The 16,448-nt window shown below is 34.3% G+C and overlaps 2 protein-coding genes across 2 annotated transcripts in view; both read left to right on the top strand.

Moving 5' to 3' along the window:
* Positions 1–4,815, top strand: part of LOC117108008 — a 10,850-nt gene extending 6,035 nt beyond the window's left edge. The window contains exon 2 of the mRNA XM_033249836.1: positions 141–4,815. Coding sequence (XP_033105727.1) covers positions 141–2,815 — 2,675 coding nt within the window. The 3' untranslated portion in view covers positions 2,816–4,815. The remainder of the gene's footprint in view (positions 1–140) is intronic.
* A 1,547-nt stretch (positions 4,816–6,362) lies between these two features.
* Positions 6,363–16,448, top strand: part of LOC117108001 (SUN domain-containing ossification factor-like) — a gene marked incomplete at its 3' end in the record, with an annotated part of 20,795 nt that continues 10,709 nt past the window's right edge. Inside the window, 3 exon segments of the mRNA XM_033249823.1 lie at positions 6,363–6,614; positions 9,898–10,018; positions 13,349–13,464. Coding sequence (XP_033105714.1) covers positions 6,541–6,614; positions 9,898–10,018; positions 13,349–13,464 — 311 coding nt within the window.

The raw sequence follows: 16,448 nt of genomic DNA, 5'->3' as shown, positions 1-16,448 counted from the left end.
ACATTAACATATTTATTGAAAACACAAATTTAATCAATAAGTAAAATTGTTACTTTCATATAGGCCTCACTTAATTAAATATAACAATATTGCCGGTAAGCAATTTCCGTTTCATTATCGATTTCAATTTTTCCTTTCAGGTATTTCTAAACTGGTTAAAAGTCCAAAAAAGTCATACCCTGCTGTACTGACGTTCAACAACGGAAGTTCAAATGCTGGTGGCGATAAGTCGGCAACTTTATCATATGGCTACAGAACTAGGCATGACGGGACCACCTACAATCAACATGGGATACTGAAGCGCAGCAGATCCCTAGACCAGTTAGAAGCTAAGGATGACGACGACACCGAGAGCCTTAATTCGGCCGCTACGATCAGTGTGTTCAGAAGTGTCCACTTTGACAGCACTAAACACCTTGGTGAAGGAAAGATGTCTGACACTGGATGGGCATCCTCTTCGAAAAACTCCACGTCGAATGGCGCCTCGGCATCAAAAACAGTCGCGCATGATCAAGATTACATACAACCACATGCTGTAAATAATGGAGCTGCTCCAAACACATATGATATTAAGTCTAGCAATCCACCATATGCCCGGGTTTCAGGCCGATCTAGTCTGAACAGTGGGAGTGCATCTCTAGATCATATTAATAATCAAACTCATAGACCTGCCACCCTGCCTCGTAACACAAAACTCCAATCTTTTAGTGACGGTAGAGATGACACCGCAGATAGTAGTAGAACTGGGAGGCAGTCCCAGAACAAAGGCCAACTTCAGCGATCGCAGTCAACATCAAGTTCAAAAGATCTAGATAATCTTGGTGTGATTAAATTGGTAGCGAGTACCCAAAACCTAGCATCAATGCCAAAATCTCCAGCACCTGTGACAACACTTTCTGTTCAATCCAGTCCTCAACATGATTTGTCGAGAGTTCATAATATAAGTCCTGCTCAATTGAGGGAACTGGAAGAACGTAACGAGAGAAAGATAAGAAGAACCGTGGATAAGATCTTGAGAAAACAAAGAGAAACGGGAGCTCCTTCACTTACTGGTACAAATCAAAAGTTGACAGTTTGGGAAAGTATGGTTCTTGAAATCCAGCGAACAATGGAGACACTCTACATTGAGAAGGTACAGAAGGAGCGACATCTAATACGCAAAGAGACCATCAAGGAACTTGAAGCTGAAAAGCCGCCAACCCAAGATAATGAAACACAAGCTAATCTTACAGTCGTTGAAGCCAGACCATTCATTAAGCCACAAGAGGTACAACATTCAAATTTTGAATCGCAGACTGATGAAATTCTAGAACCGGAAATAAGATACTCGATTTTAAAGACCCAGACAGACGATGTGCGCCAATATAACGCTGCCTCCCAAACCAAGGATCTTGAAGAAGTTGATATAATCGAATCACTTAAAGCTAGATTAAGAAACCTTCAGGAGGATTACGACAGACTAAGAAAACAACATAATGATAGATTGGAGGAGATGGAACAAGTCCGTATTGAGCTTAATCTCGAAATCACTCGACTTCGTGATCAATTAAAGGCTCAACCAACTTTCGAAAATTCCACCACACAACACTCACCCAGTATTCGAAGTGTCGGCTTCCAGACAAACAAACGACAGACGTCAAACCTTGTAACACTTACGGAAGAGACGCCGTCGTATAATGCTGGAACACAAACAAGTGACTTGGCTGAAATTGAAATTATTTCTGAACTGCAGATGAAATTGGCCAACTTGGAGAGGGAACATCAGCAAATGGAGAGCTTGTATGAAGAGAAAGTGACGGAGATCAATACTATGACGCTCGAATATCAACAAAACGTGATGCACCTAGAGAGCAAGATCAAACCAGAACCTAAAATGTCAAATGTGAAAGTTCAAGTTAGTCCAGACGTTTATGATACGGGAATACAGTCCTCTATAAGAACATCTGATCTTTGGACTTACACCGACCCTGGCAAACAATACAAAGATTCATCTGACCTCCAGATCCAGGTGCATACTGTGACCAGAGACCAGAGTTCTTCAACAGTTGTAGCAGATCAGTGTGACATAGGAGTCCAATATTCACCAGCAACCAGGGATGCCTCAAACACAACAATTCTGTCGATGGCCGAGTTGGGAGAAATAGAAGAATATGCTAGTCTATATCGTCAAGAGAGGGAAGAGACTGAAATCGTAACCAAAAGGGTGAGATCAGAAACCCCTGAGCTGCCAGACAATTCATTGATGCTAAAATACCTGGAAACATCTGGAAACAGAAGTGACGACATTGTAACAGCAGTTGGTACTCTGCTAAGGTCGGAAGAAGCACATACAGTCTCATTGGAATCCATGAGACATATGGATGTTGAGACAACTACAGACCAAACCACGAGAGATTCGACAGGTGGATATTATTCAAAAGTAATTAACAGTAATGGATTTGGTGAAATTAATCGTCCAACGACGTCGTTAAAACACAGCAGTTCAAGAACGACGGACACTAACTATGCTAGTAATGGAGATAGTTATTGGTACGACAGAGACATGTCAGACGGTGGCAGAGAATACCACCATACAACATCTGGGACTTATTTCACTAACATGGGGCGGTCAACCAAATTAACAAGCACGCCCCAGAGTGATCGTGAGTACTCATTTGAAATAAGCACCTCAAGTATGGGTCGACCAAGTCTGGATTCAAATGGTTCTGTGAGCTCTGAGAGGTCTACCAGAAGATTTCTTAAGTACGGGCTCACAGGTCAACAACAGCAACCGATGGCAGATCCGAGGACTCGTAACTACGTAGCGGAGCCATGAGCTCATGTCTCTAGCATTGTGAATGTTCTAAAATCATGATCTTTAGCAATAGCTATTTTTAAGTCGCTGAACACTGCTCAATTTTAACAAATACTAGAAATAATCTATAGTATAATTTTATAAAAAAAAAAAGTTATTTCCTACAATATTACTGTATATAGTTCATTAATGTATATTTGGAACAAAAGACCGACGTCTTGGCAATAGACACAACTAGTACTAGTCACGCGTGACATTCAGATGGTATATAATACAGTGTATAAGTATAGCCCTGACGAAAATAAATGTCCGCATTAAACGGAAAAGAATGACCGTTCTCTTTGCATTTGGAAATGGTTTGGTGCAGCGGGGAAGGTTTGATTTCCCAACAACCTCGAGGTCAGGGTTTCATTCACTTACATTGCATTTCCCTTGTTGTCCTTGGGCAAGGCACTTTATCTGCATTGCTTCTCTCCACCCAGGAGTATAAGTGGGTACCTGGTAGGGTAAAATGGCAAAATGTGCTGATGTAGTAACTGTTGCTGCAACGTTATGGAATATTCCCCCATTGAACTTCAATTTGTGTTCCATAGGCGTTTAATCCAATGACCGGGGTAATGATAATGTGAAACGCATAGAAGGTTTAACAATTATGCGCTAAATGTCTACCATTATTATTTTTGGGGTTAGGATATTCACGCGCCAGAACTACCATAGAATCGTTGTGGCCTACGCAAAATACCAACTGAAGTTCACGTGATTCCACTGGCCAAATTGTGTTTATTGCTTAACAGTGTCTACAGGAGTACAATCATTTATAACTCGTACAAGTTTTTTTTTATAGTTTTTTTTTTATAACTTATTACTCCATTATTTTATATGTAGGCCTACTGGTAGTGTTAGGTTCAATATGGGAAAATGACGATAACATTTGTATCCATGCATTTAATGTTTGTACGTATTTGTCGATGCAAGATAACATAGGCCTATGCCATATCGTCATCGTAATAATTTAACTTGAATAATCCTGTTGTTTATGGTTTCGCAGAATTTGTATTTAGTGTTTCATGTTTCCTGGGCTGGTATGAAAGGCTAGAGATCTAATTTAGCATAATGTTGCATATAACATGCACGAACTTAAATTAATATTCTTGTATATTATTTTTCACTAAATCATTCAATGCAAGTTGAAATATTTGATACTGTTGCTTGAATGATTGCCATCGAGAAATTGTCGATAGTTCGTCAAAGCTGGTAGGCTAATTCTATGATCTATGGCTATGCAGGCCACATTTCAGACGAAATGGCCATTAGTAATGAATGTTTATGAGTGCAATTGGAAGAATATATTCATGAGTTGAAAAAAGGACTGTTCCATTCTTAGAAGCGCAGACGAGTTTAATGGAAATATTATTTCCATTATTCTTTACATTGTAACGCATTATGTTTTATAATACACCTTATTAGATCTTGTCATTTGATTTTATGAAAAAATTAATTAAAACATTGTACATGTAGTATTAGGCGGACGTGTACAAACGGAACAATAAATGGAACAAATTTAAGTGAATGAAATATAGTGCAAGTAAATTACATGAAGGATGACGCAAATCACACATTATGGATTACTTTGCCATAAAACTGTATGGGATACACAATGTCACGTGATCTTTTCAGATAAAATCCACCAATCAAATTACAAGGATCTGAGCCTATTTGGGTGCGTTATAGAAGCTCATTTGTTGATTGTGTTCAAGCACAGAGAAAATAGAACAGGTTCAAGTAACCGTTAATAAAAGGTATAAATCTAACTATTATGAATAAGTTTTAATGGTGAAATTTTTAACTTTATATATATGGAAATGTGGATGGTATCGAAATATACTTATGTGACGTGTTATTAAATCGCCTATTTAATATGGATACTGTTTGGACTGTTATTTCAAGCAAGTAGGCCTATCGGTCAGCCTTAAGTTTAATTGGTGGTATGAATAAATATTGGAATTGTATTGCATACGGAATGATTGAGAAAGTGTTTCTGTCAAAGGCATTTTGGGCTCACCGTTCATTTACCGGACAGTACTCGGTTGATATACAAAGAAACATCTATACATTTTCCTTGATAAAGATTCATCAGTCAGGTTAAGCATTTTGAATACAGGTCTCCACTTTTGGGACCGGCAATAAAAAAAATATCTTAAGTCAATAAATAATATAGTAAATGGTAAGATTGATTTATTCCGAGTGTTTTACAATGGATTACTGTATGCTTTTAATAAATCATTTCCTGCGCTCGCGCTTCAACCTAAATCCCCATTACAATATTACTAGCAACACCGTCCTGTAACCTCTCAGTTGGGTCTGTCAAAACCATCCATGAGTCTAAAAGAATTCCATAATTAAAGACCGGCATTATGGTCTTTATATTTCTCTTGTTAGAGGGTAATTAATAAATAATGCATTAATGTTTCACAATGGATGTACGATTACTGCATGCTGGCATCCACAACACACACCAAGTATCATCTTATGATGTGCATTGGCTACGGTAATATTTTATGTCATATTATAGAAAAAATAGCATTAACAGCATTATTTTTTTTTTATATAGTGGTCTTTTTTTTGTAGAAAAATCAAGTTGTAGCACATGTTTTTCCTCCTGAACCGGGTTTTAATGTAGCGTAGGGACACCAAGGATAAGGAGACAGACACTTATTAGGCTTAATATATTTTTATTCTTAATCCACGTCGTCATAATCATTACCATCATCATAAATCTATATTCATTATTTTTCTAAAAATGAAATGAAATATCGTTGTAAAGAAATCGTATAAACTAATTTTCTTGTAGTTTACACAAGAGGCATGTCAGATTGAACAGATATGCTGGGCTGACACAGGAACCTGACAGGAGTGAATTACTCCCTCTGGTTGAACTTGACACAGGGTGGATGAGTTAGAACCGTAATATTCTTGGTTGGCATCTAGACTTGTACCCTGTTCAGACTACACTCTGTTGCGATCGGTTGCAATGTTACGTAAACGGTGGTAATCGGCAGTAATCTTATTTAACTATCAAGAGACACATTCATATCGAGTTTATAAACGATCTATACATATCGAGTATTCTATAGGCCTCTATCGAATTTAATCATAGGCCTAGTTAATCCTACCAAAATAGTTTGAATACGATAATATTTGAATGAAATCGGGTTGAAATTAGGCCTATGTGTAAACTCGATTGGTGTAAACAATAGGGCCTATGTCATCATGGAAGTAAAGGGTAGTTCGTTTAGCTGTTTGGGTGGACAAAGTTAAATTTAACGGATTAAAAGATAATTCTATAATAATGACCAGAACTACGCTAACCAAAGCATGAAATTGTCCCCGTATTTTTACGATCCGATATTTACGAGGAATTCATTCTAATTTTAATTGAAAGCTAATATTGCATAGTAGTAGTAATCAAGTATTGTAAATATTCCATAGACGCGCAAACAAAAGTTTGCTCGAAACCATCACAATAGGTGGCTCACTTTCAATAATTGATGTGCGAATAATCAGCACGGTGAACACGTCATCGTAAACGATCAAAACAACACTATCGAATTGCGCTTCTGGGACGGATCACACACTGTAGAGCTTGTGAATTGTCAACGGGAAGAAGAGGCTGGGCCACTCAGGTGTCCGATTGTCGGGAGTCGAGAATGACATAGCCTAGGCCGTAGGCCTACCTAGTCTTTAGGATGGTGAACACAATCATGGCGAAGAAGAGACTCCACAGGACAACAATATTGTTATTTGTTTGTATTATATCAAGGTAAGAATGTCCAGTTTGGCAACATATAACAGTACTGGGCCTAGGTACGAGTCTTTTATGCCTAATAGCCTAATTAATACTAATAGGGCCTAGGTCCTAGGCCCCCAAGCCTAGTTAGTTTATTAAAGTTAAGTCAGTCAATTAAACCATGCAGAAAACTTTGCAAAAACATAGGGAAACATGGGTAGAAGAAGAATAACAGAACAAAAAAACTTGCTTAAGGCCCATAAAAAAAAATAAAAATATTAGTTTATCACCCTATCAAAGAATAAAAACTGATGAGGGAGGGAGGTTTTTTTTTTTTTTTGAGGGGGGGAGGTTTTTTTTTTTTTTTTTTTTGCTAATAAATCTGCCACCATTTTACCGATGTTCACAAGTCAATCATATATAAAAAGTCATAAGAATGGAATCAAATTTATATTTTAAAAATATGTTTTTGTTGTAGCAACATATGCAAGAAATCCTGAACTTTTCGAATGAAAAAAGATGGAAAAACGACCGTTTGAAATAAAAATATATGTTGATTTGAAAAAAAAAAGAAAGAAAAAAAAGAGAGCATTGACTATGTGTAGCCTAGGTCCACACAATTTTCCAAAAGAACAGGCGTTGTGATGAACAAGGGCTATGTACCCAGCTTTTGCATACACTAGGCCTAGGCTTTTCTTTCCACCAACTAGTAAAATAAATTAGAACAAGCTGAGCTGAGGTCCCCGACGAGAGCAAAGTGGGCGTGGTCAGATGCTGCTAAAAATCTTTTGAAAAGTGGTCCTAGGAAACGAAGCCCCCGAAAAAATATGACATTTGGGGGTTTCATATGCTTATTTAACTGATTTTATAGATAGTCTACTATCTATTATATATGTAGAAAATACATGTTTTGTTTTCTCCCCGCAGCGTGTTTTTTTTTTTTTTGGGTAGTGGTGGGAGCGCAGAATGGGGAAGGGAAAGAAAATGATCTTGGGGTAAATTCCCCTTTCCCCCATAGCGCCGCCACTGAGAATAAGAGAGCGTACTCCCATAATTATTAGTTACCTCTTTGTTTCCACTTACATAAGGACTCACCATCAAAGTTGAGTAAAATAATTTTGACCACATTTTGTATAAAAATTGTTCCAAAACCTTTACTTACCTTTGATCATTTTCTTTCAGAGGAAAATCAGCAAGCACGAATCCAACACCATTTTTTAAACATTATATTTCATTTATTCACCTCTTCAATATATACAAAAAAGAGGACAGACACAAAATGGACAGACAAAAGGAGGTTAGCTTCCCAAAAAGAGATTGTAGGGTTGCCAAATGAAACTATCTAAAGGATAGTTGTACAGATAATTTATTGCTCTTTTTTTATAATGACATTTCTGACAATAAAATTGATCGGCAAAGAAACAATACTGTTGCTAAACATAAAACATGGTTATATTTTCTATTGAATATTTTTGTTTTGGAGGCGTCTATTCAGCTGGTTGGTGAAGCATCCATACAACATAAATTGGCAGAAATATTACTAAAAAAGAACTTTCCATACAGTTATTTGTATTGTAACATGATTAAATAGACCTACTTCTGAGATCATGTTGAAAGTTTAGATTGGCTGTAATCCAGCTATTTGAGGAAGATAAATAATTAGTATTTTAGTATAATGTGTATCAAAATTATTGTATTGAATAACAAACAATATTCCAAATACTTTTAAGCTTTTTTGATGCGTAGGAAGCGAGTAGGCCTACTGTAATTCTCATGATTAATGACGGTACTAATGTCAACTAGAGAGGGCGCTTTGCATTACGTTATGCCAGCGAATGCAAAGCCTAGGCAAGCGAATGGTGAAAAATTACTTGATTTTGGGATGCGTTATTACGATAAGATCTCCAGATTAAATTAGTGGATCGTATTTCAAAATTTTCCTTCTTGAATGTTATTGACACATGAGCTTTCAGGGTTACGCCAATAGAATTAAGAAATTATTGAAATAAATGTTTGCTCTGGAATCCTTACACATAAAATCGCCAGCGAATAATGCTTCCCTGGTTGGGCCTACGCCTTGCGTTGCCGTAAGCCTGTCATCGGCGTAAGCATAGCATATAATTAATGTTTACACCTCGGTGTAAGCATCAACACTTTGATAAAAAAACTAGGCCTAGGTACGTATTGGCAACACTGTAAATTAAAAATAAAATATATTTTATTTGAACAGAGGATACATAAAAAAAAAAAATTAACATTGCATGGAAAATCTCTGTGTAAAAAGGTATGCAGAATTATAACACTGTAATACACTACAAGTGGTATCTGCAGACACGCCTAATTTTTTGAAAAATTTCCACAGAAATAGAGTAGGCCCGTATTTAATGTGCAGAAAGATTTTTTTGAGTGGGGATATGTTTGCAGTTTGACACACAACCGCACACAGTATGCATTGAGTGAATAGAAGTAGTAAGAAAAGCATATTTTTGCATTTTTCAAAATGCTAGATATTAGCAGGTTCTCTTGAATATTATATGTTCAGAATGACCTTTATTTATAAACCGATATCAACAGCGTGCATTAAACAGAGCTAGTGTCCACCATCTGTTTGTTTCCCAGTAATTTTGAATAATATTGGTTATTTGCCATCTTGTAGAATTTAATTTGATGTAAACTTTATCTGCGTAATTCAAAATGCACCGAGTGAAAAAGGAATAACAGTATCACAATTAAGATATTATAAGCCACTGCACATAGTTTTGCCAAAAAAATCAAGTCATCTCTCTGTGACTGATCCTAAACTACACAGTTACAAAAGAACTTATCATTTTCTGTTAATCCATTAACAGTCTTGTTATCAATGATACCTGCTGTATAGTCGTGTGAATTAATCAAAATTAAACAGCGAAGATCAAATTCGATGACTGACATTTTCTTTGTGTAAAATTTAGAGCATTGTACCACTCCCTCCTTGGTGGCAGTTAGCTGTACCTAAAGGTTAATTTTTTTTTCTCTCACTCATTTTAGCTTGTTGTTCAGCCTATCCTTGTGCACAGATCACGCGCGACACAGTTACAAAAGAACTTACCATTTTCTGTAAGAAAATATTTAACAGTCTTATTATCAATGATACCCTCTGTATACTCTTGTGCATTTTGAATGAATCAAAATTAAACAGCAAAGATCAGAGAATGTTAAATTCGATTTACTGACATTTTTTTTTTTTTTGTAAAATTTAGAGCATTGTACCACTCTCTCATTGGTGGCAGTTAGCTGTACCTAAAGGTTAATTTTCTTTTTCTTTCACTCATTTTAGCTTGTTGTTCAGCCTATCCGTGTGCACAGATCACGCGCGACACAAGCCAACCGAAGCAAACAGTCACGCCAGCGGTGGCCAAACACAGGAAAGTCAAGCTAAAGAAAATATTCTACCAACAGTAAGAAATATATTGTCATTTGGTTTTATTTGTTGCTACCAGTATTTTTAACTGAAAGTAAAGTACCTACTGAGTGTAATTTGATATAGTAAGCAAGTTTATTATAACTCTCTTGAGTTCCCATTTTAATTTTGTGGGGAGAAGAGAAAGTCGGTGGAAAGCTCTCAGGTGATAGAGAGAGAGAGAGCGTTTGGAACAGAATTGTCAACTTTACAAACAAAAAATGCCATCATGTCCAAATAAATACTTCCATCATTTTGAAGTGCATTCTGGGTATTATGATAATGTCATGTACTATACAGTATCAACATAATATCAACCACCTACAGAGACGTACACCTGTAATATCAACCACCTACAGAGACCGTGAGGAATCAAAAGGCAGTTACAATGCAGTCCTAATCTTGGTATTACATATCAACCAATGGCAAAAAATAATAAAAACACACCCTTCCATAGATAGTACAGTAACTTAATAATTTAGTTTTGATTTATTGTGAAATATTTCATAGCACACATTATAATCTTGATGGTGTTTGTCAATAGCATAAAGTCAATTTGTTTATATTTTACTGACATTGTTAAAGTTCACTCCTGTCTGGGAGTGACCAAATAAATCTTGGTAGAACGATACACTAAATAATATCTGAAGGGCAGATATTGTGATGAAATTCATCTTGGATAAGGCTATAGTTAGGACTCAGTCAAGGCTTAGGATACAATACAGTAGAGCAGAAAAATGAGAAGGAAACAGATACCCATACACAATATTTGTAACAAACATGACCCAAGTAGATAATAATGATAAGAATGAAATTCAAATAAGTGAAATTTGTGATAACACCAGGATTTGGAAGATATGTTTTGATTTTTTTTAAATTACTTTTTTGCTTCATCTTTTAAAAAATCACTTACTTTTTGCTCACTTCACAGTGAAAACCACTGTAATGTGTTGAGTAATAAAACTAAAACATGAAAAAGAATTTTAAAATGTTGACAAGTATTTGAAATGCAATTAAGACTAGAATTTAATTTTGAAAATCATGATTCCAACATATCCAACAGGCATCATGCTGTAAAACAAACCTCAACAAATACACCACAACATGCAAGAGTCCACTATAAACAAAACAAGTATTATCTTATTAAATTGCCAAAAAAAAAAAATTATACTGTACAGAGAAGAGCCTGGTAAAACCAATGATGTTTAACACCAGAAATCTATTCAAGTTCAGTAACATTTATGAAGAATAAACCTACTGTATTATTGAGTTGACATTCAAACAGAAAGTTGAATAACTATGGTCTCCCTGTCTGCATTCAGCCCCTATGTCTTTGTGTGTGTATTGAGTGAGGATGTGGAACTTTATTGTGTATTCATGTTTTTCAATCATTAGTGTAGATTTCCAGTTGTGGGGAGGTTGACAAGTTTTTTGGGGCATGGCACCACCCAAGCCCCTGTAGATTTGCCGACTACAATCTCCACTGGTCAGTGGTATACAAATCTTTCCCATTATGTTATGTAAAAGCTGAAAATATATTTTTGTTAAAATGCAGTGTTCTCAACCAGAAAATTCATTTATATGATCATTAATAAGAAATTAATGTGACAGAATGCTCACAACTAGATCAATATTTAATGGTTTAAAAATGACTTTCATTTTCTATAAATTAGCCATTTCCCAGATGGCAAGGTCGACATCTAAAATGCAACATTCAATATTAAGGTCAGATGTTATTAAGCAGAAAAAAAAATATAAAAAATTCTCAAAAGTTTACCAATATGGTGTTAGAATACTGTAGGTCAGTTTTTTTTTTGTAATGGTTTGGATCAGTTAAATTTTAGAGCAGTTTGCATAAAATTTTAATAACAATCAGCTAATATTTGAAATGAAGAAGAATACCTCCTCATTTTCCATTCAGGTTTAGAATAAAGGTCATTGTAATATTAAAATTAATATTATTCAGGTTTAGAAAATTAGGTCATTGTAATATTAAAATTAATATTATTAAATTTGCCATATTGTATATTAAAGTTAGGTTTGTACAGTGATGGTTAAAATAAAAACACTTGTCAGGCACATTAGAATGTTCAACATGTTTGATAAGATTCAGCCTGTTACATACAAGTAGTATTACATCTGTCTAGAGGAAGAAAGAGGTATCTGTGATAATGCAATTTTACATTGTGGAAATTAATTTTCTATCATTGCAGTACAGTATCCCTATACATCTATAGGAATGAAAATTAATATTTTATGTAACATTTGTACAGCACATGTTTACCAATGGCACATATATTACATACCACTGGTGCTGGATAATTGAATATTCTAGAATACATCGTTTACTGCAAAAGTGAACATTCAGTAAGAATTTCAAAATCTGCATTTTAATGACATTTCATTATTTGAGAGTCTGAGGATGAAAAAAAAAGGAAAGATGTATAAAAATATCGTACCACTCATTCACACAGGTGTTAATCTTACCACCACCACCAGCAGTTTAGAATAATTTAAGTACTTATTCAATCAGGAGTGCTCTTATCATAGAGCAGTAATACCTGTAAACTGGAGGGATTGCAAGCCTTCGTTGAATCATTCCAGTCACGCTTTTATCGCTGATTACAGTCAATAAAATTTGCCAATTATCTTATGAGTAGGGGACCTCCATATTGTTGAATTTCCATAATTTTGTTGAATCAGTGTTGCTGTTATCATGAGCAAGCTGGATAGATTGCAAGACTTGTTGAATTACTCCGACCACGCTTTTACCGCCACTAATAATAAAAATTGTCAATTATCATATGAATGGTGGTCTTCATATTATGTAATAATATCCCACAAATCAATTCAGATAGTACAGAGTGCAACATATGTGGAAATGGAGATTGTATCCTGGTGTAACCTAAATGTTGACATGTCAGTTTGTCTAATAAAGCAGTATACTGAAATTTATGTTAAAAGAAATGCTAAGCTACATCATGGACCTATTAATAAGATAATCTTATTAATAGATCCATGGCTACATTAAGAGAGAATTTTAATAATAGTCACTACTGTTAGGAATTTTGATATGCAGTATGTATCTAAAAATATAAATTAACATTATCGGCAAAATATTGGGTGTGTAGTACAGTAAGGAAAACTAAGCATGCTTAATAAATACCTTCATTTGTGACAGCGTCAAAATAATTGATGAAGCATCTGTGTTCAACCATGGAGTGTTTGAAAAATTACATCTATTCAAGTAAAAAATTTGTTTAATTTTCTTTTACCGGGTTTTTACACACATTTTAGGTTAAATTATAATTGACTTTGTTATTTACAGATACATGCAACTTCAAATGGTGCTAAGACAGTTGAACATGATGAAGACGAGAAAGATGAAGATGAATTAGTGCCCAACCCTGTCATCTTTGAATCATTTTTACCATCACAAGAAAAGTAAGATACTGTATCGCTGTTTGCTATATTTCTCATTAATAATATAATATGCAGGCATCAAATCGTACAGGTACAAGTCACTCCATTTGAAATGTGAGAAATAAAGATTTTATTTGACGTAAGCAGATGTTGTAAAAATGAATATAAAATTAAATTTTTATCCAAAATCATTGATAAGTTCATGAAACATGGTACAAAAGTCATGCTAACACTACTGTCATCACCTGGATATTTCATTTTAACATGCCTAGAAGGATGAATGTTAATGGGTGTGATGACCGCCACTTTAAAGCACAGTAAAAAATATTAATGGAGTGGCTGTGGTATTAAACAGGAATCTTATCCAAATATGGACAGTGAAACTATATAAACACAGTCAAAGTGATAATGATCGTGTTTCTGCAGTAGTCACAAATATACATACAAAATTGCTTTTTCTATGATTGAATTTCCATGGTGACTAGAATGATTGGCAGTTCTTATGATGCACAAGTCCATTGAATTGGAAATGTATACTGTCTTTAGATGATTTAATGAGTATAAACTGGCAATCTTCTCTACTATGTTTTTCAATTCGCTACTGTATTTTTTTTTTACAAAATGTGCATTCCCAACAGTTAATATAATATTGTAATGTTGATGAGGGGCCGGCATCCATTTTATTATACCTGTTGAATAAAACATGTTCAGTCATTTAATCTTATTATTAGATGTGATGTAATTTTTAACCAAATCTTTTTAACAAAATCTTTCAAATATAATATAGTATATTTTTTATTGTATTTTTAAAAAAAATATAATTTATATAAGGCCCAATTAAAATGTGTCTGTACTGACAGTAGTCCCTCCCCTTCTTTGTTTTTAAACAAAAATTTTCCCTTTAAACATTTTAAGAATATTACGAATAATTTTGTAATCATTGCCTATACACATAATATTGATAGTAGAACCACAGAAAACACTTTCTATTCCCAAATATAAATAGTATTCATTTTTATAGGTCTTGTCAATGGAAAATATATACCTTTAGATTTGTATATTTTTAAATGCTTAATATTCCAAACAGCCTGTGTGATAGCAATGTTACCATAATAGTACTGAACAAAATGAATTTCACCAAATGGCGTAATTTTTTATTAGTTCGGGGCTTGTAAATTACAAATTTTCCTTTGTATTTTGTTTCCATCAGGTGTTCAAATACTCTATTTTTGTATTGCACTTTAGTCAAAATCTTACATTTGAGCTCATAAGGAATGTTTTATAGTTTTGTTATGTTATTTGGATTCAATGAAAGCACAATATGTCACTTATCACCATATGTTGCAAGTTAAACATTTCATGAAAAGAAAAATTATCTCTAATTTAGTTCATGCTTGGAACTGTTGGTAGCTATAAATCGATATTTTAACATTTTATAAAATTTAATGAATGACTGTAGAGTAATTGTATTTTATTTCTACTGTATATTAATACTTTTTTTTATACTGTACCTTGTTTTGCAAACTTATTCTTTTAAAGATCGTCAAAGGAGAGTGGGAAAAAATAAAAATATAAAATTTGGTTTTCTTATTTAGCAAATGGATTTGCCAAAAGCATCCAGACGGAAAAAAATAAAAATTAAATATTGTTGAATTGAATCAGTGTAGTAATGGAATGGTTAAATGCTTGAAATTTATATAATTAGGAAGAAATAAACATATCTTATTTTTGGAGATTTCAAGGCAGCGGCGGACGTAATGAAAAATAAAGAATAACTTTTATTTTTTTTCTAAAATTTATAGTTTTTCATGCGGCAGGTGCGGTAATTTGCCAAAAATTAAATTCTATTTTTATCTGAAATCATAAATATTGGCGGACGGCAGGTTTGCAAAACAAGGTATTCCTAAAAGTACAGTAGTCTTGATAGAGTTGTCCTCTATACTTTTTTTACCTCGCACACTCACATTTTGTTATTTTTACAAAGAATGCTCTTTATATATTCACCTCAACCTAGATATTTGTAGCTATTAAGAATGAAAAACCAAACTTTTTTTTCTGATGCCCTCCTAATTACTGTATAATTACAGTCTTCTGCTGAAAAGTGCGGTTACAGTATCACTTAATTACCATATTATTATACAAGTTTACAAAGATGAAATACACTCTATAAAGTGCAAAATGATTTTAAATTTGTATTGTTGATAATTAATGTGCAATATTAATATTACTTAACTTACTACTATGCTATAGTACAAACTGCAGGACAGTTAATATTGATACTAGTGTGTTTGAAAATAATAATAATGTTTATATTTCATAGCTTGTTTCTTTTCCAATTTCTGCTACATTTGCCTTGGCACATGACCAAATGTATTCTGACATTTTCTCAGGAAGTGTGTTCCTTCATATGATTAAAACTTCTGCAAAGATACTTGATCACTTTTTTTTGCACATAGCATCTTCATTGCTTTACACTCAACAAGCAAGTCAACAACATCTTCTAATTCAGTGCAAATCAAATAGTCTGTAATGAGTGGTGTGGATATTGGAATATCCTGTACCACACCTCCAGTAGCTAATAACCTACATACCCACCCATCTATAGAATCATTGACACTGCATTTTATTTTCATTACTTTGCGTAGTGGGTTGAGTATACTGTACAGCAGCGGTTCCAAAAATATGGGTCGTGACTCAAAATTGGTTACCAAATATAATTAGTGGGTTGATCACAAGACTCTAGAATTTCTCTTAAATTGAATTTTGTATCGTGCTGAATATTGCTATAGTAAAGAGAGCTCATTTTATTAGTATTATTTAACCATTTTACTTTAATTTTGTTATGGCCCATTTCGAGTATCTGTTTTTTAATATTCCGGGAAGAGGGTAAGGCCAATTTGCCTGTTTGTTTTGAGACGTTAGCTAAAAAGTTTGAGAACCACTGCAGTACAGTATTCATTTAATACTACATTATGAGTGATTTTCGAGCTATGGATGGGGCAATT

Source organism: Anneissia japonica, unplaced genomic scaffold (assembly GCF_011630105.1).
Source record: "Anneissia japonica isolate Jap-2015-1 unplaced genomic scaffold, ASM1163010v1 scaffold288091_len1417266_cov198, whole genome shotgun sequence".
Classification (NCBI taxonomy): Eukaryota; Metazoa; Echinodermata; class Crinoidea; order Comatulida; family Comatulidae; genus Anneissia; species Anneissia japonica.
This window is presented reverse-complemented; position numbering and strand designations above follow the sequence as displayed.